This window comes from Sebastes fasciatus, chromosome 15, assembly GCF_043250625.1.
Source record: "Sebastes fasciatus isolate fSebFas1 chromosome 15, fSebFas1.pri, whole genome shotgun sequence".
NCBI lineage: Eukaryota > Metazoa > Chordata > Actinopteri > Perciformes > Sebastidae > Sebastes > Sebastes fasciatus.
The window spans coordinates 1,207,046-1,230,885 of record NC_133809.1 but is presented as its reverse complement, the minus strand read 5'-3'; the positions used below and the strand labels follow the sequence as shown (position 1 = coordinate 1,230,885).

At 40.7% G+C, this 23,840-nt stretch overlaps 1 protein-coding gene across 1 annotated transcript in view; it reads left to right on the top strand.

Annotated features, from left to right (window-relative positions):
- Window positions 1–23,840, top strand: part of scfd1 (sec1 family domain containing 1) — a 42,036-nt gene that overhangs the window by 2,824 nt on the left and 15,372 nt on the right. The window contains exons 2-19 of the mRNA XM_074661234.1: window positions 155–225; window positions 807–895; window positions 2,135–2,225; window positions 2,897–3,019; window positions 4,653–4,740; window positions 6,177–6,266; window positions 7,026–7,081; window positions 7,367–7,452; window positions 7,585–7,684; window positions 10,037–10,176; window positions 10,939–11,029; window positions 11,290–11,363; window positions 14,222–14,303; window positions 16,634–16,730; window positions 16,848–16,918; window positions 22,203–22,282; window positions 23,060–23,122; window positions 23,667–23,742. Of these exons, the coding sequence (XP_074517335.1) occupies window positions 155–225; window positions 807–895; window positions 2,135–2,225; window positions 2,897–3,019; window positions 4,653–4,740; window positions 6,177–6,266; window positions 7,026–7,081; window positions 7,367–7,452; window positions 7,585–7,684; window positions 10,037–10,176; window positions 10,939–11,029; window positions 11,290–11,363; window positions 14,222–14,303; window positions 16,634–16,730; window positions 16,848–16,918; window positions 22,203–22,282; window positions 23,060–23,122; window positions 23,667–23,742 (1,568 nt within the window). The remainder of the gene's footprint in view (window positions 1–154; window positions 226–806; window positions 896–2,134; window positions 2,226–2,896; window positions 3,020–4,652; window positions 4,741–6,176; window positions 6,267–7,025; window positions 7,082–7,366; window positions 7,453–7,584; window positions 7,685–10,036; window positions 10,177–10,938; window positions 11,030–11,289; window positions 11,364–14,221; window positions 14,304–16,633; window positions 16,731–16,847; window positions 16,919–22,202; window positions 22,283–23,059; window positions 23,123–23,666; window positions 23,743–23,840) is intronic.

Below are 23,840 nucleotides of genomic sequence, written 5' to 3'. Positions count from 1 at the left end.
TATGTTCCCTCAACTCTATGTTCCCTCAGCTCTATGTTCCCTCAGCTCTATGTTCCCTCAACTCTATGTTCCCTCAACTCTATGTTCCCTCAACTCTATATGTTCCCTCAGCTCTATGTTAGGGAACAAATGAATGTTATTTCTGTGGTTACAGTGGCTCTGAAGCGAATGCTGAACTTCAACGCTCCTCCTCTGAAGAACACAGCAGCTGAGCCAGTATGGAAGGTAACAACAACAACAACAACAACAACAACAACAACAACAACAACAACAACAACAACAAACACACATATATATATATAAATATATATAAATTAAATAATACATTAAAATAATAAATATGTAAAAAATAAATAAATGCATTTAAAAAATAATAAAAATAAATACATAAATAAATAAAACTGGAAATTAAACAGAAAAGTAATAAATAAGGGAATTAATATAAAGGTAAATAAATAAAAAAAGGTAATTTAAACAGAAATATAAATTTGTCACATTTTATCAATCAGTTAATGACTACATTTATTTTTAATATTATTTTTTGCTATTTGTAATGGCATATTTATTTATTTATTTATCGAATCATTTATTTATTTTTGATTTTGTCAGGTTCTGTCCTCCATAGAAAACCTCTCTCTCTCTCTTTCGCCCTTTTTAAAAGTAAACCTTTCAGATATAATACCAGCAGACATGTTTGTAGTTTTGACAGCGCCGTTAAATTCTAAATATATATATATATATATATATATATATATGACCTCTCTCCTGTGCTTTAACTTCTGTCTGTGTTTGTGTGTCTTATGCAGGTGTTGATATACGACAGGTTTGGCCAAGACATCATCTCGCCTCTGCTGTCTGTCAAAGAGCTGAGAGACATGGGCATCACCCTGCACCTGTAAGAGACAACACACCTTCACCTCTAGCCTTCAGCAGCTCCGGAGAACATGTCCTCCCTCTGAGGGTCTAATCGGTCCTCACAAAGATAGAAAGCGGCGATAGAAATGTATACAGTATCGTGATACTCGTGTATCAGTATTTTCTTACTTGCATTGTGTTATACAGAATAACGTTTACATTCATAAAACATTCCGGTTTGTGCCCTTATTCCAAAAAAGACAATACTCCTACTAAGCAGTTTACATGGCTAATGAAGGTGAATACTCCACTAATACTCCCGTTTACATGCAGCCGTGCAGACGCCCATTCACGTAACCGGCGGTAGACTTGTTGGACCTTTTGAACACCTTCTTTATTTCCTTCAAACACCTTCTGGAAAAGAGCGGCGTGGCGATATTTAGTCCATGATTTAGTCTTTGATGATGTTTAACAGTAGGTGTGTTTCTCCTGCTTCTCTTCTCTGTAAACTGTCGGCCAGTTGGTCTAATTTTATCTTAAAGGCAGGTTGACGGTGTTCTCCAGTCTCCACTCTCTGTTCTATTGGTTGAAATGGTCTTTACACCCCGACAGCGATCCGTTACTGATGAGCTCTGAATAAGAGCCGTCATCTGTAGCTGACTTTTCTTCTACCTTTCTTTTGGACATTTTCCGGATTTGTTTTGGACAATTTTCAAATATTTTTCTGACTTTTTTCGGACACTTCAGACTATTTTTTTGACAATTTTCTGACTTTTTTCCTGTTTTTTTTAGTTTTTTGGGGAATTGTTTTAGACATTTCTTTGACAATTTCATTTTTTGACGTTTTTTTAGACAAAACTGTTGTAATCCTCTAAAAACGTCTACCAATCACTGCCTTGCGGTCCGCTTGGAAAGAACCAATCAGACGCGTCCCTGCCTCCCTGCTCGTTCTCTACCCTTGGCGTGCACCAGCCTGAACTCAAAGCACGTCGCCGCCGCACGTTTCCTGGAGAATGGAAGAGTTCACTCAGCCCTGCAGCAGCACCGCCGCGGTTACTGGTCATGAGGTAGCGTTGTTGAGTTGAGGTCCTCTCTCCGCTCTGTGTCTGTGAAGGAGTTACGATGCGGCGCTGCTCGTGCATGTGTGTGGGGGGGGGTTTAGACGGAGCTCCTGAGGCCATGCTACTTTCACATTACGCTAGCTCTCCATCATCGACCACCCTACCTTCAATGTGGACGTCAGTAAAACAACGTGTCAAATTGACTTTGTGTTTTTCAGTCTGCTTCACTCGGACAGAGATCCAATCCCAGATGTTCCAGCCATCTACTTCGTCATGCCCACAGAGGAGAACATCGACAGGATATGCCAGGTACACGCACACACACATACACACACACACACACACACACACACACACACACACACAGATATTTATACAAGCAGTGTGTTAAAAATATCTCCGTCCAAATGAAAACAAAAATACACAATCAAAGCGTCGTCAGGAGCCAAACTAACAGACTGATATCGACCGCTTCAACACAGTTACACTGCTACCAAAGAACGTTTATCACGAAGAAGTCAAAGTCAGCAGCACAGCTTCTCCTCCACCATTTTGGACTGAAAGAGACGACCAGACACCAGTAAAACGTCCTCCTACAGAGAGACGGACAAAAGTAGAACTACATTATTTCTATTCTATTTTCACATTCTACTGAAATGTCCTGTGTTTAATAATACATATATACATTTAAAATAGGGCTGTCAAAGTTAACACGATAATAACACCTTAGTTCAGTTTTAAAACTGAAGATACTGGTATCACAGTAAACTAGAGAACCTGATGGATCCATCGGCACCAACCAGGTCAGACTAGCTGGTCATGAAGGAGGTTAAATAACGCTCTGAACTTACATTGCATTTTGGCGAGGAAAAAACTGTCATGAACTGATAAAAATGTGTGATTAATTTGTGATTAATCCTGATTAAATATATATGTGTGTGCGTGTGCGTGTGCGTGTGCGTGCGTGCGTGCGTGTGTAGGACCTGAGGAACCAGCTGTATGAGTCGTACTTCCTGAACTTCATCTCTGCCATCAGCAGAAGTAAACTGGAGGACATCGCCAGCGCTGCTCTGGCTGCTAACGCTGTCACCCAAGTCACCAAGGTTACCGTGGTTACTATTGTCTTCTCATTGTCTGATGATTTGAGATCACGCCGTGCAGTATTCTGTATATTAGTAATAATATGATGCCAGAGCTCCTTAGATTTAGATGGGAAGGCGAAGGCTCGGAATTCCATCCCAGAATCGGGGTGGGAAAAACCATCGATTCATCTATATTTCAAAACAAGTTTTCTAATACCAGAATGGATATATCTGCTTCATTTGAGTCTATGTAGAGGTAGAAGGAAGTTACCGCTTTTATTGTGGTAGTCTGAGTAACGTGACGTCATATCTGTTCCGTATCCGTCAACCAAAACAAACCTCAGAGAGTCTAAACCGTTGGAGGGTCGTCGTGGATACAACCTGCACCCTCCCATGTTAAATCCAGCGTGGTAAACACTACACATCCAGTAAAGGATGGAAACACTTTGGGTTTCACACATTGACAGGAAAAGCAGAGCTAGACAGAGCAGAGCTAAAGCTGCATGCTAACTTCTAAAAAATTACAAAAATATGTCCGAAAATAAGTCCGAACAAACGCTGAAAAAAAAAATGCAAAAGTATGTCCAGAATATGGCCCAAAAAAGGCCGAAATATATCCTAAAAAAAGGCAGGAATATGTTCAAACAAAAGGCTGATATATGTCTGAAAAATATCTGGAAAAAAAGTGCGGAAAATGTTAGCAGGTAACGTTATGGTATGGTGGTAACGTTATGGTATGGAGGTAACGTTATGGTATGGAGGTAACGTTATGGTATGGTGGTAACGTTATGGTATGGAGGTAACGTTATGGTATGGTGGTAACGTTATGGTATGGAGGTAACGTTATGGTATGGAGGTAACGTTATGGTATGGAGGTAACGTTATGGTATGGAGGTAACGTTATGGTATGGAGGTAACGTTATGGTATGGAGGTAACGTTATGGTATGGAGGTAACGTTATGGTATGGTGGTAACGTTATGGTACGGTGGTAACGTTATGGTATGGTGGTAACGTTATGGTATGGTGGTAACGTTATGGTATGGAGGCAACGTTATGGTATGGAGGTAACGTTATGGTATGGCGGTAACGTTATGGTATGGCGGTAACGTTATGGTATGGAGGTAACGTTATGGTATGGCGGTAACGTTATGGTATGGCGGTAACATTGTGGTCGAGCCGGCCGTCGCTCTCATCTCCGTGGTCAAATGGGCCGACGCTACGACTGTAGAGCACCCAGATACTGACATTTCTGTTCTCTGCATTGAAACGGCCCCGATGGAGCTGACCATGGATGGATAAAGAGAACGGAGCTGACGGGAGAGCTAGAGACCACCTTGGAGAAGTTAGAGGAAGTAAACACGTGGGACTACGTCCGCTTTTCAAAATAAGGTGTTAACAAAGGGAACTGTAGATACTAAATACATCTATGGAAATAAGATTGATGGATTATATTCAGCAGAAGTATAAAACATTATAAATTAAAAACAAAATCCCACTAATCTGTGAGGGAGATGTCTTTATTCTTTGATTTCTGGGTTGCTGGATAATCAATAATGTCTGACATTGATCGTGATATATTTGACTTCAGGACGTCTCTGACTACATACATGCTGTTTGATAAATGAGTAATCTGTGTGTCTGTGTGTGTCTCAGGTGTATGATCAGTACCTGAACTTCATCACTCTGGAAGACGACATGTTCACCCTCTGCCATCAAAACAAGGAGCTCATCTCCTACCACGGTAACACACAAACACACACACACACACACACACACACACACACACACACACACACATTGGAAACATCCCCAAAAACACAGAGGATTATGGGTAGAGGGAGGTGGAATAAAAAAAGCCAAATACAACAAAATGAAGTCTGGAACCTTTCAGATTAAACTCCATCATTAAAAGCAAACTACCAAAGAAGTGCCGACCACAAACACAGCTAGCCGGAACACACCACAGCTCTATTACAACCTGATCGGACACACAGCAGCACAGAGTCAGTGGCGAACAACACACAAGTGCATAAAAACGTTACCAAATGTAAACATCACGCAGCAAATTCAAGCTTCCAGGAAGAGCGCCGAGGGAGACATTTTATTCAAACATTTTTTAAGACTTTTTTTTCGGATATTTTAAGACTTTTTTCGGACATTTTTTTGGCATTTTTCAGATATTTTTATTTTTACTTTTTTGACATTTTTCAAACTTTTACTGGACATTTTTCAGGGTTTTTTTTGACATTTTTCAGACTTTTTTTTACTTTTTTGACATTTTTCAAACTTATCGGACATTTTTCAGATTTTTTTTGACATTTTTCAAACTTTTATTGGACATTTTTCAGATTTTTTTTGACATTTTTCAAACTTTTATCGGACATTTTTCAGATTTTTTTTGAATTTTTTTCAAACTTTTATCGGACATTTTTTTCGGATGTTTTTCAACTTTTTTTCGACATTTTTTAGTTTGTTTTTTTTTTTACTTTTTGCACATTTTTCAAACTTTTTTCGGACATTTTTCAGATTTTTTTTGACATTTTTCAAACTTTTATCGGACATTTTTCAGACTTTTTTTTCGGATGTTTTTCAACTTTTTTTCGACATTTCTGGGGACGTAATGTAATCGGTGTGTTCCCCATCACTGTGTAACACCGACTACCACAACAAGCCCAGTAGACGTCACAAGCAACACACCACAGTGTCCAGCTACGTATCAGTCAACATGTGGAGAGAAAAATAAATACGTTGACATAGTTTGCAATCCCAAATAACGACGCTTTCATCAAAACACACCGCTACAACGCTGAGGCCAAAAATCAAGAAGCCATCAGCACTTACCGCCTTAACGCCAGCGGGGACGAGCGCCCAAATATGATACAGCCTCTCAAACAAACAAAGGCTGTGTCTGAAATTCCTCACTAACGTGCTATTTATATGCTAAAACAGGATGTGAGATATTCTAGTTTGTCTCACCTGTGTGTCTCACCTGTGTGTCTCACCTGTGTGTCTCTCCTGTGTGTCTCACCTGTGTGTCTCACCTGTGTGTCTCACCTGTGTGTCTCTCCTGTGTGTCTCACCTGTGTGTCTCACCTGTGTGTCTCTCCTGTGTGTCTCACCTGTGTGTCTCACCTGTGTGTCTCACCTGTGTGTCTCTCCTGTGTGTCTGTCCTGCAGCCATCAACAGAGCAGACATCCAGGACACAGACATGGAGGCCATCATGGACACCATCGTGGACAGTCTCTTCTGTTTCTTCGTCACTCTGGGTGAGTTCCTCTGATGAACCTCACGGTGTTTACCGGGAGTTCATGTTGTGCCAAAATAAAAACTGAAATGGTTAAATGCAAAGAGGCGAAGAGACGCAAGTTCTAAACAACAATTTAGTGCCAAGATGGCTTTATGTTGAGTGTTGATGGAGCAGCTGCGTAGCCCGGCTCTGATCCAACCAGACTCCATTCAGAAAACAAGCATTTTAAAAGTTGTCTGCTTGTCGTCATGGTAACAGACCTGACAAAGCAGGAATTCAGACTTTTTACTAATCAGCATCATTATGTAGTTATTTCAGCATCATTTTGATCTGTTTATTGATATGAAATCACAACACAATCTGTTTACTTTGGGTTCATACCGCAGTAGAGACGTGTGGCTGCTAGATAGTCAGTGTGATGTCACTGAATGTGAATACAGCTCGCCGCCGGGTGACGTTATGAACCCAGACACGACGTAATGACAATGATGTGATGTCAGTTTTTATAAAGGAAAAAAAATATATATTTTTAATCTAAATATCTTGACATGATTCAGTTATTTGAGTTATTTATTTGAAGCAGAAATGAAGCTGTTTCAACTGAAATGTTTGTCTCTGTCCACCAGATGGAAGCGTTCACTCATTCTCCTCATTTAAAATCTGTTCTATAAGTTTGTTCTGTTGTTTTTAATGTTTCCATGTGTTCAACAGGGTGAGACTTTATTTAAAGTCTGTTGTTGTTGTTGTTGATGTTGTTGTTGTTGTTGTTGTTGATCAGGTGCGGTGCCGATCATTCGCTGTCCCCGTGGAAACGCAGCAGAGATGGTCGCCGTGGTGAGTTCACTCTGACGAATCAGCCGATCTAATTGGTTCAATGACAGAACGTCAACCTTTTCATTCAGTTTGGACCTGCCAAATAAATGAATAAATAAAGAAATAAAGAAATGACTTGATAAATAAAAATATAAATAAATGACTTGATAAATAGATAAATGACTTGATAAATAAATAAATGCTTAAACACAAATAAATTCATACATTTAAAAAAATATATAAAATAAATTAAAAAAAATGATAACTGAAATATTTATATTATATTATGTTTTGTGTGTGTTGTAGAAGTTGGATAAGAAGCTCCGTGAGAACCTGCGCGACGCCAGAAACAGTCTCTTCACCGGAGACAACATGGCCGCCGGACAGTTCAGGTAAACAAGAAGGATAAAACTGAGGCGGTGTGAGGTCATGGGGAAACTCCACTTCCCATAATGCAGTGCTGTGTATCACTAGCAGGCCAGGCGTGGGCTCTGTGTGTGTAACGACTCTTCTCTCCTCTCCAGTTTCCAGAGGCCTCTGTTCGTCCTGGCAGATCGTAACGTGGACATGGCCACGCCCCTCCACCACACCTGGACCTATCAGGCGCTGATCCACGACGTCCTGGTGAGCTGTCAATCATAAATCATAAACATAAAAGGTTATAGAGAAACTCTACTCAAAGGTTTACTCCTGCTTTAGGAACAGATTGTTTTACTTAAAATTTTTGTAGAAGCAGATTCACATTTTCTTTCGCTGTCTGACTTCCTGTCTGAGGCTCTCACACACTCACACACACACACACACACACACACACACACACACACACGCACGCACATACACACTAATTCATGCAGAGCCAGAGCGCTGTCAGCTGCAGAGGTTCTGAGGTTAATACCGACAGCACTGGAATGTAGAGTTACATGGATGTGTTATATAACACGTCATCAGTCACACACACACACACACACACACACACACACACACACTCACACACACACCTTTTTAACGTGAAGCTGCTTTATTCAGTGTTTGTTCTGGAGAGGAGGAGACCTCTGTGGTAAAAAAAAAACTCTGAAGCTGACTGACATGAAGACAACAACTCCCATGATCCCACGCTGCTCAGAGGGATCTTTGTCTCTCTCAGCTGTCAGTCTGGTTGAACCATTAGACAGCATTTTGATCTCAATGTACTAAATGAAATAACATCTATTAGTAAAGAGGACTTTCTACAAGCTAAAAGCATGAAAAACCATTCAGACATAATGTGAAAAATATACGAAAAGTAATAGTAAAATATGTGAAAAATGTCCGAAGAATTATTATTAAAATATGTAAAACAAAATATTGAAAAATATCATAAAAATTTCTGAAAAATATGTGAAAGCTAATCAAAGTAAATTCTATTAGTAAAGACGACTTTCTACAAGCTATAAGCAGGAAAAAACATTCAGACATATGTGAAAAATATCCCAAAATTTTTAGTAAAATATGTGAAAGAAATATTGATAAATATGTGAAAATGTCCCAAAAATATCCCAAAAAGATATAAATTTGAAAAAATATTGAAAAAAATGTCTGAAAAATTATAATTGAATTATGTGAAAAATGGCCAAAAAAGTATTAGTAAAATATGTGAAAGATATCCCAAAAATATTATTAAAATATATGAAAACTATTTGAAACATGTGCGAAATTTTTTTAGTAAAACGTGAAAAATATCCCAAAAATATCCCCAAAATGTCTGAAGAATTATTAGTAAAATATGTGAAAATAATATTGAAAAATTTCCCAAAAATATGTGAAAATGTCACAAGTTTAAAAAAAAAGTTGCATTAATGTGTTAAAGAAATTAGTGTCGTTAAACAAATTTGCTTTAACTCGTTATTATCACGTTAACTCTGACAGCCCTGATATTAATATATACACTGTATACTTTATAGACGGGAAGTTTAATTCCATAGTTTTGACCAATTTGTTGCTTCATTTAAAAGGTTTACACTTGAATTGAAGGTGCTAGTGTACAATTTATTATTTAAATAATAACTAACAACTACGTAACTTTGTATGTATTTATTTATTACATTAAGATTAATAAAGTTAGGAAAGCGAAGTTGGTGGTATCAGATCGGTACTCGCTATCAGCCGAGTATAGAGTCGTCCTCTCAGACTTCTGACTGGACACGATCACGCTTTTGTGGCGGGAGAGAAGAAGAAGAATTCTTTGTTTTAGGAGTTATGATGAAACGACTGTCAGCATCTTGAAACAAGTCAGAGAGAGATGTGTCGCTGCGCCAGAGTAAAAAAAATGACTCTTGAAACAAGTTGATTTGTGTTGGAAACAGGTGAAATGACTTCTTTTTTTAACGTCTGGTCCAGAATCCAGACCCTGATCTGGTTTCTCTTGTGGTCCGGTTTTGCCAGCTCTGTCTGCGACGGCCGGTCCAGATGGCAGCGCTCTGTCTGTCGTCTCTTTCCTGTAAACATGTCAGCCGTCCACCACCCAGCAGGAGACGGGATCCCACCACTAAATCTCCCTCCTCATCCCTCTGCTGTTCCCATGACAACAGCGGTGTTATTATGATCCTCCGTCTGGATCCACTGTGGTGCAATGAGCTGTCTCTGGTCTGGACTGCATCCCAGATATCTTTAACACAGCAGCACTCTCAGGATCAGCTTTTATATTCATTAAGTGTCTCAGAATCACTTGTAGGATTTCAGGAGTGTAAAGTGACGTTAGATGATGACGTTTTTGTTTTCTCTCTGTGGTTTCACTCCGGATTCAGTGCATTAAAAGAGCTGATTTAGGTCATTTAACGCAGGAAAAACACTTTATAATACAAATAATGGCATCGGTTGTACTGGCAGCAGTATGGGCTGTAACCTGCCAAAACCAACCAAACCAATGGAGCCAGACGTCAAAGGTCACCTGACGACAGGTGGACCAGACCTTTATGAGTGTGTGTTTGTGTCCACCAGGACTACCAGCTGAACAGGGTGGTGATGGAGGAGGGGGTGGGCGCCGAGCCGTCTCCCGCCGGCGCCAGACCGAAGAAGAAGAACAGAAAGACCTACGACCTGACTGCCGCCGACAAGTTCTGGCAGAAACACAAGGGCAGGTGAGTTCTTCTGGAGGAAGGGTTAGAGGAGGATGAAGAGGAGGAGGTGGGGGTTCATTTTATTTCACTAGTTTTGGTACAGGCTTTAAATATTATTTATTAGTAAAATATGTGAAAAATATCTCAAAAATATGTGAAAATTGTCTGAAAGATATTCGAAAAATATCAGTAAAATATATGAAAACTAAACAAAATAACATCTATTAGTGAAGAGGACTTTCTACAAGCTAAAAGCTTTAGTCTGATCCATCCATCCTCTGAATGCTCTAGGTCTCTAGTTTGATCCATCCATCCTCTGAATGCTCTAGGTCTCTAGTTTGATCCATCCATCCTCTGAATGCTCTAGGTCTCTAGTCTGATCCATCCATCCTCTGAATGCTCTAGGTCTCTAGTTTGTGGCTGTTAAGTTTCATGAGGTTGTGATTATCCTAGAGGTCACCACAGGTCATTTTATACAGTGAGGTCAATGAAATGTCTCCTATGGGGGGCTAACATCATCACACATGAATTGTGGGAACAAAATAACATTATTACAGGCATTAAATGTAACTCATAATAACATCACAAGTTAAATCTATATACTGATGATATCTTATTGTACGTGACAAACTCTCCTGTCCATCTGGAGTGCTGATGTTGGAGACGAACCCTTCAGGTTTCCAGTGTTGTTGAGGCCCGTTTTCTCCAAGTTGACTCAGGAAGTATAAAGTTAGAAGCTCATTCATTGGTTGGACGTTGAGCGTGCCGTGTTGTGTGTTACAGTCCGTTCCCAGAGGTGGCGGAGTCGGTCCAGGAGGAGCTGGACACCTACAGAGCCCAGGAGGACGAGGTGAAACGCCTCAAGAGCATCATGGTGAGACACACACACACAATATGGACAACAAATGGCTGCCTCGTGGTAAACTAGCCGAACGTCAAGTCCAAGTCAGTATCTGAAGTTATTTTCATGTCCAACTCCCCAGAGTTGAATCTGCTTCAATATCTGAACCTTCAAGAGTTTTTCTGAGTCCCTGAGATCACGTCCAAGTCCCCGAGACTTTGTCCACGACTCTAACGGTTGATTTCGGTTGATCCCAGTGTGGTTATTCCTTATTGATCTCTGTGTGTCTGCAGGGTTTAGAGGGCGAGGATGAAGGAGCCATCAGCATGCTGTCAGACAACACAGCCAAGCTCACCTCTGCTGTCAGGTACCGATCACAGCGAACACCATCGCCTTCATCTGTTCGGTCTGCTATATCTAGCAACGGTCTGCTATGCATAGCAACGGTCTGCTATACATAGCAACGGTCTGCTATACATAGTAACGGTCTGCTATACCTAGCAACAGTCTGCTATACATAGAAACGGTCTGCTATACATAGCAACGGTCTGCTATACATAGCAACGGTCTGCTATACCTAGCAACAGTCTGCTATACATAGAAACGGTCTGCTATACATAGCAACGGTCTGCTATACATAGTAACGGTCTGTTATACATAGCAACGCTCTGCTATACATAGCAACGGTCTGCTATACCTAGCAACGGTCTGCTATACATAGAAACGGTCTGCTATACATAGCAACGGTCTGCTATACCTAGCAACAGTCTGCTATACATAGAAACGGTCTGCTATACATAGCAACGGTCTGCTATACATAGCAACGCTCTGCTATACATAGCAAAGCGTTGCTATACATAGCAACGGTCTGCTATACATAGCAACGCTCTGCTATACATAGCAACGGTCTGCTATACATAGCAACGCTCTGCTATACATAGCAACGGTCTGCTATACACAGCAACGCTCTGCTATACATAGCAGCACTCTGCTATACATAGCAACGCTCTGCTATACATAGCAACGGTCTGCTATACATAGCAACGCTCTGCTATACATAGCAACGGTCTGCTATACATAGCAACGCTCTGCTATACATAGCAACGGTCTGCTATACATAGCAGCAGCAGCCGTTAGCAGAAGGCTAAAATATTAGCAACATCTACCCTCCATCTCTGAGACGTTTCTCCGATATTCAATTCAATTCAATTTATTTTTAGCGTCAAATCATAACAGAAGTTATCTGGAGACGCTTTATATATAGAGCAGGTCTATGACCGTACACCGTAGTTTAGAGACCCAACAACACAGCAAGAGGACATTTTAGATGAGTAGCTTTAGCCCACTGCTAGCGTTAGTTAGCCTCCAGTGTTAGCCCACTGCTAGCGTTAGTTAGCCTCCAGCTAATGTTAGCCCACTGCTAGCGTTAGCCTCCAGCTAATGTTAGCCCACTGCTAGCATTAGTTAGCCTCCAGCTAATGTTAGCCCACTGCTAGCGTTAGTTAGCCTCCAGTGTTAGCCCACTGCTAGCGTTAGTTAGCCTCCAGCTAATGTTAGCCCACTGCTAGCGTTAGCCTCCAGCTAATGTTAGCCCACTGCTAGCATTAGTTAGCCTCCAGCTAATGTTAGCCCACTGCTAGCGTTAGTTAGCCTCCAGTGTTAGCCCACTGCTAGCGTTAGTTAGCCTCCAGTGTTAGCCCACTGCTAGCGTTAGTTAGCCTCCAGCTAATGTTAGCCCACTGCTGGCGTTAGTTAGCCTCCAGCTAATGTTAGCCCACTGCTAGCGTTAGTTAGCCTCCAGCTAATGTTAGCCCACTGCTGGCGTTAGTTAGCCTCCAGCTAATGTTAGCCCACTGCTAGCGTTAGTTAGCCTCCAGTGTTAGCCCACTGCTAGCGTTAGTTAGCCTCCAGTGTTAGCCCACTGCTGGCGTTAGTTAGCCTCCAGTGTTAGCCCACTGCTAGCGTTAGTTAGCCTCCAGCTAATGTTAGCCCACTGCTAGCGTTAGTTAGCCTCCAGTGTTAGCCCACTGCTAGCGTTAGTTAGCCTCCAGTGTTAGCCCACTGCTGGCGTTAGTTAGCCTCCAGTGTTAGCCCACTGCTGGCGTTAGTTAGCCTCCAGCTAATGTTAGCCCACTGCTAGCGTTAGTTAGCCTCCAGTGTTAGCCCACTGCTAGCGTTAGTTAGCCTCCAGTGTTAGCCCACTGCTGGCGTTAGTTAGCCTCCAGTGTTAGCCCACTGCTGGCGTTAGTTAGCCTCCAGTGTTAGCCCACTGCTAGCGTTAGTTAGCCTCCAGTGTTAGCCCACTGCTAGCGTTAGTTAGCCTCCAGTGTTAGCCCACTGCTAGCGTTAGTTAGCCTCCATTGTTAGCCCACTGCTAGCGTTAGTTAGCCTCCAGTGTTAGCCCACTGCTGGCGTTAGTTAGCCTCCAGTGTTAGCCCACTGCTGGCGTTAGTTAGCCTCCAGTGTTAGCCCACTGCTAGCGTTAGTTAGCCTCCAGCTAATGTTAGCCCACTGCTAGCGTTAGTTAGCCTCCAGTGTTAGCCCACTGCTAGCGTTAGTTAGCCTCCAGTGTTAGCCTAATGAAAGGGCTCTATAGAGGTATAGTCACACCGATGGGATGAGATAAAGAATGTGTTTTTTGAACATTAAAATATGTAAACATGTCGTAGTAGAAACCCAGAACACTAGTATGAACCTGTACATGAGCAGGTCTTTAAAATGTTTCTGGTGCCCTTCAGTAAATCCCTGAACACCATCTGCTCCATCAGATCTCCGTGTTCCTGAGAACTCCTCCGAGTGAAGCCTGTTTTCACTTCTGTTCTCCCCCCTCAGTGAATACCTTCCGTTTCCCATAAGCTTCTCAGTAACCTCTAAAAGAGTGACTTTCCATAAACGTCAGAGGACCTCAGAGAGCCCAGAGCCAGGGAACATCTGATCAGACTTTTGGTTGTGATTTCCACCGTTACAACACTGTTGTTATTTTATTATCTGTAACCATGAAACTGTGTTAACCAAAACAACCTGCCGTCTGCTCAACAAGTCCGTTTAACTGTGAAATGGGACCGACAGACATGTTGTTTTTGGGTAAAACGAACAGTCGGAGGATTGTCAGGGGTGGAGGTCTTTTAGTCGTGTATTTAATCATGTTTTACTACAGATTACTGAGATACTGCAGTATAAAGTGTACCAGACTGAGGTTTAAATGTATTTGTCTGTGTGCTGCAGCTCTCTGCCTGAGCTGCTAGAGAAGAAGAGGCTGATCGACCTTCACACCAACGTCGCCACTGCGGTCCTCGACCACATCAAGGTACAGACGTATATACAGCAGTATTAGTACACAGTGTATACTGTAGTATTAGTACACAGTACATACTGTAGTATTAGTACACAGTACATACTGTAGTATTAGTACACAGTGTGTACTGTAGTATTAGTACACAGTACATACTGTAGTATTAGTACACAGTACATACTGTAGTATTAGTACACAGTGTGTACTGTAGTATTAGTACACAGTGTATACTGTAGTATTAGTACACAGTACATACTGTAGTATTAGTACACAGTACATACTGTAGTATTAGTACACAGTACATACAGTAGTATTAGTACACAGTGTGTACTGTAGTATTAGTACACTGTATATACAGTAGTATTAGTACACTGTATATACAGTAGTATTAGTACATACAGTAGTATTAGTACACAGTGTGTACTGTAGTATTAGTACACAGTACATACAGTAGTATTAGTACACAGTACATACAGTAGTATTAGTACACTGTATATACAGTAGTATTAGTACATACAGTAGTATTAGTACAGTGTATTAGTAGTATTAGTACATACAGTAGTATTAGTACACAGTGTATACAGTAGTATTAGTACATACAGTAGTATTAGTACACAGTGTATTAGTAGTATTAGTACATACAGTAGTATTAGTAAACAGTGTATACAGCAGTATTAGTACACAGTGTATACAGTAGTATTAGTAAACAGTGTATACAGCAGTATTAGTACACAGTGTATTAGTAGTATTAGTACATACAGTAGTATTAGTACACAGTGTATACAGTAGTATTAGTACACAGTGTATACAGTAGTATTAGTACACAGTGTATACAGTAGTATTAGTACACAGTGTATACAGTAGTATTAGTACATACAGTAGTATTAGTATTTACAGTAGTATTAGTACACAGTGTATTAGTAGTATTAGTACATACAGTAGTATTAGTACACAGTGTATACAGTAGTATTAGTACACAGTGTATACAGTAGTATTAGTACATACAGTAGTATTAGTACACAGTGTATACAGTAGTATTAGTACATACGGTAGAATTAGTACACAGTGTATACAGTAGTATTAGTACACAGTGTATACAGTAGTATTAGTACATACAGTAGTATTAGTACATACAGTAGTATTAGTATTAGTACACAGTGTATTAGTAGTATTAGTACATACAGTAGTATTAGTACACAGTATATACAGTAGTATTAGTACACAGTGTATTAGTAGTATTAGTACATACAGTAGTATTAGTATTAGTACACAGTGTATTAGTAGTATTAGTACATACAGTAGTATTAGTACATACAGTAGTATTAGTACACAGTGTATTAGTAGTATTAGTATATACAGTAGTATTAGTACACAGTACATACAGTAGTATTAGTACACAGTACATACAGTAGTATTAGTACATACAGTAGTATTAGTACACAGTGTATTAGTAGTATTAGTACATACAGTAGTATTAGTACACAGTGTATTAGTAGTATTAGTACATACAGTAGTATTAGTACACAGTATATACAGTAGTATTAGTACACAGTGTATTAGTAGTATTAGTACATACAGTAGTATTAGTACACAGTGTATTAGTAGTATTAGTACATACAGTAGTATTAGTACACAGTGTATTAGTAGTATTAGTATATACAGTAGTATTAGTACACAGTACATACAGTAGTATTAGTACACAGTACATACAGTAGTATTAGTACATACAGTAGTATTAGTACACAGTGTATTAGTAGTATTAGTACATACAGTAGTATTAGTACACAGTGTATTAGTAGTATTAGTACATACAGTAGTATTAGTACACAGTATATACAGTAGTATTAGTACACAGTGTATTAGTAGTATTAGTACATACAGTAGTATTAGTACACAGTGTATTAGTAGTATTAGTACATACAGTAGTATTAGTACACAGTGTATTAGTAGTATTAGTACATACAGTAGTATTAGTACACAGTGTATACAGTAGTATTAGTACATACAGTAGTATTAGTACACAGTGTATACAGTAGTATTAGTACACAGTGTATACAGTAGTATTAGTACACAGTGTATTAGTAGTATTAGTACATACAGTAGTATTAGTACACAGTGTATTAGTAGTATTAGTACATACAGTAGTATTAGTACACAGTGTATTAGTAGTATTAGTACATACAGTAGTATTAGTACACAGTGTATTAGTAGTATTAGTACATACAGTAGTATTAGTACACAGTGTATTAGTAGTATTAGTACATACAGTAGTATTAGTACACAGTGTATTAGTAGTATTAGTACACGGTTTGAACAGTAACCTGATGATGTGTTTGTGTCCTCAGAGTCGTAAACTGGACGTGTACTTTGAGTATGAAGAGAAACTGATGAGCAAGTCGACTTTAGATAAATCTCTGCTGGACATCATCAGTGACCCAGACGGTACGAACACACACTCATACTTCAGAAAGGCATTGTGGGAAACGTAGTCCCAGCTGCAGGTTGTGTATTACAGTAAAATAACAGACTAAACAAAAGTCAATGTTTGTGTTCTGTCAGCCGGGACCCCCGAAGACAAAATGAGACTCTTCCTCATCTTCTACATCACTGCTCAGCAGGCTCCCTCAGAGGTAACGCACACACACACACACACACACACACACACACACATGGTGACGGTTCTGGTTCTGGTTTGGTGACTCACCAGGTCTGTGGTCCCGGTTCACTCCACTCTAATAACACACTTCATCATCATTCATCACAGCGTCAGCGGCGGTCTTGGACACGCTGACGTGTCGGTGAGCACAACAAGGACCTGATTTGACAACACGTCGCTAACACGGAAAATATTTAGATGTTGAAAACAGGAAGCGGTTTCCCTCCCCAACAGGGGCCAAACTTTACTCATAAAGATGTTCTGACTTATCAACACTTAGTTTGTTGTCATTCTTATACACACGGGAGCGTCTTGTTCTACGTCATGTTTCTACTTCAAAGTTTAAAGATGTTCACAGTCGGCCCGTCAAAGTTAACGCTATAACAACAACGCGTTAACGCAGAGTGGTTTTAACGGCACTCATTTCTTTAACACATTAACACAACCGATCTTTTGGAGGTTGTAGCAGCTCAGTTTTAAAGCTAGAGTGAAGATACTGGTATCATAGTAAACTATAAACCTGATGAATCCATCGGTACCAACCATGTCAGACTAGTTCATCATGAAGGAGGTTAAATAACGCTCCGAACTTACGCTAAATGTTGGTGAGGATAAACTGTCATGTCCATTTTCAAAGGGGTCCCTTGACCTCTGACCTCCAGATCAGTGAATGTAAATGGGTTCTATGGGTACCCACGAGTCTCCCCTTTACAGACATGCCCACTTTATGATCATCACATGCAGTTTGGGGCAAGTCATAGTCAAGTCAGCACACTGACACACTGACAGCTGTTGTTGCCTGTTGGGCTGCAGTTTGCCATGTTCTGATTGGAGCATATTGTTTTATGCTAAATGCAGTACCTGTGAGGGTTTCTGGATCAATATCTGTCATTGATTTATGTTGTTAATTGATTTACAATAATAAATATATATATACATACATTTACATAAAGCAGCATATTAGTCCACTCCCATGTTGATAAGAGGATTAAATACTGGACTAATCTCCCTTTAAGGTTCATTTAGAACAGATACAAAATGTGTGATTAATTTGTGATTAGTCACGATGAACTACGGACAATCATGTGATTAATTGTGATTAAATATTTTAATCGATGGACAGTCCTAATTTAAATGGATAACTCATATTTCAGAGTTGTTTGTGCCCTGCGCTGCATTATGACACCAGTTCAGCCCTATAATAACTAAGAACCTGTGAGGGGAAGTAGAGTTACAGTGTTTTTATGGGGCATGCTGGGATGTATTAGAAGCTGTGTGAGAGGCGGTGACGTGAAGGTTAGAGAGAGAGAGAGAGAGAGAGAGAGAGAGACGCAGCGCAGCGAACACACCTTCAGCACCGCCAGGGTCAAAGGTCAGGAACATTAATGCGTGCAAATGGAGTTACTTTTATACCTGAATATTGAAAGTGAAAAAAAGAGAGCAAAAAGGTTTCTCAAATGCTGCGACAGTCTTTAAAGTCCCAGTGAAACTGAAGCCAGAGCGTCTCCAGCTGCTGCACGGTGACGTACCTCACAGTGAAACAGAACATTTGAGCGTTGTACAGTAACAAGAGGGATTTATATCAAATCATTCACATTCGATTGGGAATGTTGACACAGAGTCGGTTGAAAATCAGTAAAGTTTCCCGTGAATGAATCAGACCTCAGACACACAGTTTTGGAAATGAAAATAAATAAAAAAATAATAATAATAGCGCTTGTTCTCAGGTCGGGTCTGGGTCTTGTTTGGGTCTTAAAGGCATGGACATTGGCCCGGTCTCCATGTCGTGCACCTGCAGCTCTCCCCAGGTTGATCATTCTTCGGGTATTAATAGTTTGCCATGACGTGGCCCAGCGGCTTGGTTTAGTTACTTCCAGAAGCTGCTGCTTGTCACGTCAGTACATGTTGTTTGTTTCTGTGGTTACAGATGTTACTGCTACTAATAAACATCCAGGAACAGCAGCAGCTTCAGGCTGCTGAAGACCATTTCAACTAATATAACAAATAGTGTGTACTGGAAAACATCGTCAACCCTGTCTTTAAGGGTCTTCTATTTTTAGAGGGCGACCAACACCCCCCAACACCCTCCCCCCTGAAGGTGGCGCCCTTGGCAACCGCCTATATGGCCTATGCCTTAAGCCGGTCCTGCTTCTGAGTGCTCCAAACCTCGCCGTCATTCAGTCACCATTCAGCCTTGACATGTTTAATGTGTTCCTGCTTTGGCCTCCATCTCAGAAAAGGTGAAAGCTACACATCTGTACTGCATGTGATTATCATAAAGTGGGCATGTCTGTAAAGGGGAGACTCGTGGGTACCCATAGAACCCATTTTCATTCACTGATCTGGAGGTCAGAGGTCAAGGGACCCCTTTGAAAATGGACATGACCGTTTTTCCTCGCCACAATTTAGTGTCAGTTTGGAGCGTTATTTAACCTCCTTCACTACAAGCTAGTCTGACATGGTTGGTACCGATGGATTCATCAGGTTTACCAGTCTAGTCGCCAAAAACCAAGAAGGTGATGGTTAAAAACCAAGATGGCGACGGCCAAAAAAATCAGGCGGGAATGCGTTGGCAGCATCTCGCTGATGACCCGTGAAGCTTTAGACTCAAAGACGCTGTTTATTTCTGGGATCGCAGAAATTCCTCTTGAGTATTGCGTCGTTGGAAAAATTGAAACAAACAACAGTTCACTGCTGAGATGACAGACCTCCGGTTCTTCCCAGCGTCCCCGGTCTGGCTTCTTCAAACAGCACAGGGGACGCTTACGTAACCAGCTGTGGGTTGGCAAACAGCAGGAATGGTTTAGACAGATGGTTTCACTGTCAGCTGTGCCCTCATGTCCCCAAAACCACATTCTACTGATCAATAGCCACGGCTTTATGAGAAGCATCTTCTTGGCTCCGCCGTCTTCGTAGTTTCATTATGAGCCGTGATGATAGAACAGAGATGGTGGAGCCAAAGCGTTCCTCTCTGCAAACAGAGACCTGGTGAGAGTCACTGTGAGAGGAGCACAGCTGGATCAGGTTTAGTTTGGCAGGAATCGCCTCTCATCCTTCATGAAGTGACAGCGACTGTGATTCTGATTATTTTCAGTTCCCTGTTAAAGATCTACTGCACCAGCAGTTCAGGCTTTGCATTCATTAGAGCAGGGGTCAGCAACCGTAACTATCAGGAGAAAAAATCTATCTGGAGCAGTTTATAGTCTCAGTATATAGTATATGAGTATAATGCAGTGAGGGCCAAAGAGACGATGTACTATGGAGTATCAGGGCCACATTGAGGGGTTTACAGAATAAAGTCGTAACTTTACGAGAATAAAGTCGTAATATAACGAGATTATAGTCATAACCTTTATGAGGAAAAAATTAAATACCACGTACAATTACTACTTTATAATATTCTGACTTTATTCTCTAAATCTCAGATGTATTTTTTTCCTCAATGTGGCCCTAACACTCCGTCGTGCCGTCGTACCATAGACCTACAACAATGATCAATAAGAAATGAAAATGTGAACAAAGAGCAGTTCTTCATTTCCATGTTTAAAGCTCCACAGGGAGCCGCTGGAGAGGAGCTGAAGAGCTGCAGGTAGCTGACCGCTGCGTTAGCATATTCTGACCATGTTTGCACTCATTCCACGAAGACGTCCGCAGGTTTTCAAAAACTCGCTGAACTCCAGAAAGTGTTTGTCTCAGTTCAGACCAGAGAACATTGATCATGATCATTCAACATCGGTAAAACAGCCAAGATCTGATTCTCTTAAGACACTGACAGATGTTTCAGATCTCACCAGATGTGTAAAATGTAAGAGAGCCCACACATAACGACACGTTGTGCTAACAGTTTAGTTCCAGCAGACCACACGTTAACAGATTCATTCATCAGCAACAGGAAAAAAAGGTAAACAAACATGGCCGACGACGGGCAGGAAGAATTAACGATGTTTTACTTTTAAGATTGAGGAAGGATGGACGGATGACGTCATGGAGACACGTTAAATAAACACTAGCTACTCCATTTCTGAGCTCCATCTCACTACTACTTTATGATTCACGTTTAGCATTAGCTCCTGCGTTAGCCGCGGCCGCCATGACGGCGGCGGTTGTCCTTCCTTCTTCAGTCAGCTTGGTTCTCTATCGGCTATCGTTCTTAACATGTGAGGGTGCAGGTCGTATCTACGCTGACCCTCCAACGGTTTAGACTCTCTGAGGTTTGTTTTGGTTGACGGATACGGAGCGGATATGACGTCACGTTACTCAGACTACCACAATAAAAGCGGTAACTTCCTTCTATCTCCACATAGACTCAGATGAAGCAGATAGATCCATTCTGGTGTTAAAACATCTATTAAAAAATCGTAAAAATAAATATCATCGTGATACGTAGGTGAATGGATTTTGTTTACCACCAGTGGACTAATAGGAATAGCAGTGCACTTCATTTAAAAATGGGAATTAATGACTTCTCTGCAATTTTCACACTTTCAAAGTCTTCCAGCGGGCCAGATTGGAACCTCTGGGGCCCTCATATGGAGCATAGAACCTGCCAAAATAAAAAAATAAATGAATAAATAAATAAACGACTCGATAAATAAATAAATAAATAATTGTAGCAAAAATAATATTAAAAATAAATGTAGCCATTAATTAATTGATAAAATGTGACATAAAATTGATATTTCTTTATTCATTTCAATTTGTATTAATTCACTTATTTTATATACTCTTCTGTTTAATTTTCCCTTTTATTTATTTATGTATTTATTTTTATTTAATTTTTTTTACAGTTATTTATTTATTTGTGCATTTATTTTTTATTTATTCATTTATTTTTGTATTAATTTTTTATTTATTTAATATTTATTTTTAAATGTATCTTTGTATCTATTTCCCCAATTTATTTATTTAAATTTTTTTTTTTTCCGTATGCTATTCTTTATACATTTCTGCCTCATTATGCAAATGAAGGAGCTGTCCATTTTCCAATAGATTCCTAAGTTTGTTTTAGTTTCATATGATTTATTTATTTATTTATGCATTTTTTATTTTTGTATTTTGGTTCCGTATGTTTGACACCCCTCCAATGCGTGTCCAATATTAGCCTCATCATATTAACATGCTAACGTTAGCATGCTAGAGGAGTGAGCTTCAGTGCACACCAGGTTCTCTGTCATGTTTCCTCCCGTTTTCCCGTCTAGTTATCAGAGTTCATTGTGTGTGTGTGTGTGTGTGTGTGTGTGTGTGTGTGTGTGTTTCAGTCGGACTTGGAGCAGTATAAGACAGCTCTGTTGGACGCAGGCTGCGACCTTTCACCTCTCAACTACATCAAACAGTGGAAGTAAGTCCGTCTCATGTCTTAAAGGGGAACAACGGCCGTGTTTAACTCTTTGATTATTTAACCAGAGTCTGGAAGCAGAGAGACAGAACTCCGGTGTTTTTTTTACAAAAGCTGCTGCCACCATTTTGGACTGAAAATGATTATTATATTTATAATATTTTATTGTTCAACACAGACCATTTCAGTAGAATATGACAACAGAATATAAATAATGTAGTTTTACTTTTGTACGTTTCTTTTTAGGAGGACGTTTTACTGGCGTCCGGTAGTCACTTTCAGTCCAAAATGGCGTAGCTCTGCTGCTGGGTGCTGATGTTGCAATGGAACGAACGATTGATTCTAAGAGGAATTTCATACATGTAGGTGAAACCGGAGCGAGGCGAGCCATTTTAAAACACCCGAGCCCGAGACCCTTAAAATTTAAAATATTTCACCGCGTCTGATAAGTGTGCCAAGTTTAACAACTTTTTGAGCAAGTTAAGTTCGTCAAAAAGGTGATTCATTTTAAGAAAAAGAAGAATCATTTCTATAGTTTCAATAGAGCCTTCGCTGGCCCTAATAAGCTTTCAGTCCAAGATGGCGGCAGCAGCTGTTGTTAAAAAAACACCAGAGTTTCGTCTCTTTGCTAAAACGTAGTTTTCAAACTAAGACGGCGTCAGCGGCGTCTTTCAGGAGTTCTGAAACACCGGCGTAAACGCGCTTTAAAACAAAGACGTACTGGTGTGGACGTGTCCTCGGTGGCGTTGAGTCATTCTGGTTTCCTCTCCTCTTTTTCAGGGCCTTCACCAAGATGGCCACCACCCCGGCAAACTACGGCAACAGTGGAGTCAAACCCATGGGGTGAGTCCAGAAACCATCACATAGTAGTAGTAGGAGTAGTATTCATAGTATTCATAGTATTCACTGTAGTACCAGTAGCAGCAGTAGAAAGTGTGGTATCAGCAGTACCAGTGGCAGTATTACTACTTTCAGTAATAGTATTTTTATTCATTTAGTCGAAACAGGTTGTTACCAGCCTAACCCTGTACTCCTCCTCCTCCCTCTCCTCCTCTCCTCCTCCTCCTCCTCCTCCTCCTCCTCCTCCTCCTCCTCCTCCTCCTCCTCCTCCTCCTCCTCCTCCTCCTCCCTCTCCTCCTCCTCCTCCTCTCCTCCTCCTCCTCCCTCCTCCTCCTCCTCCTCCTCCTCCTCCTCCTCCTCCTCCTCCTCCTCCTCCTCCTCCCTCCTCCTCCTCCTCTCCTCCTCCTCCTCCTCCTCCTCCTCCTCCCTCTCCTCCTCCTCCCTCCCTCCTCCTCCTCCTCCCTCTCCTCCTCCTCCCTCTCCTCCTCCTCCTCCCTCTCCTCCCTCTCCTCCTCTTCTTCCTCTTCCTCCTCCTCCTCCTCCTCAGCCTGTTCTCCAGAGTGATGAATACTGGTTCCCAGTTTGTGATGGAGGGAGTGAAGAACCTGGTGGTCAAACAGCATGTGAGTAAAAACATCTGGACACAACAAACCTGCATTTATTAAAGTGTATTAAAGTTATTAATAAATAGTTTGAGTTGCTTTGCGGCCTTAAAGGGAGA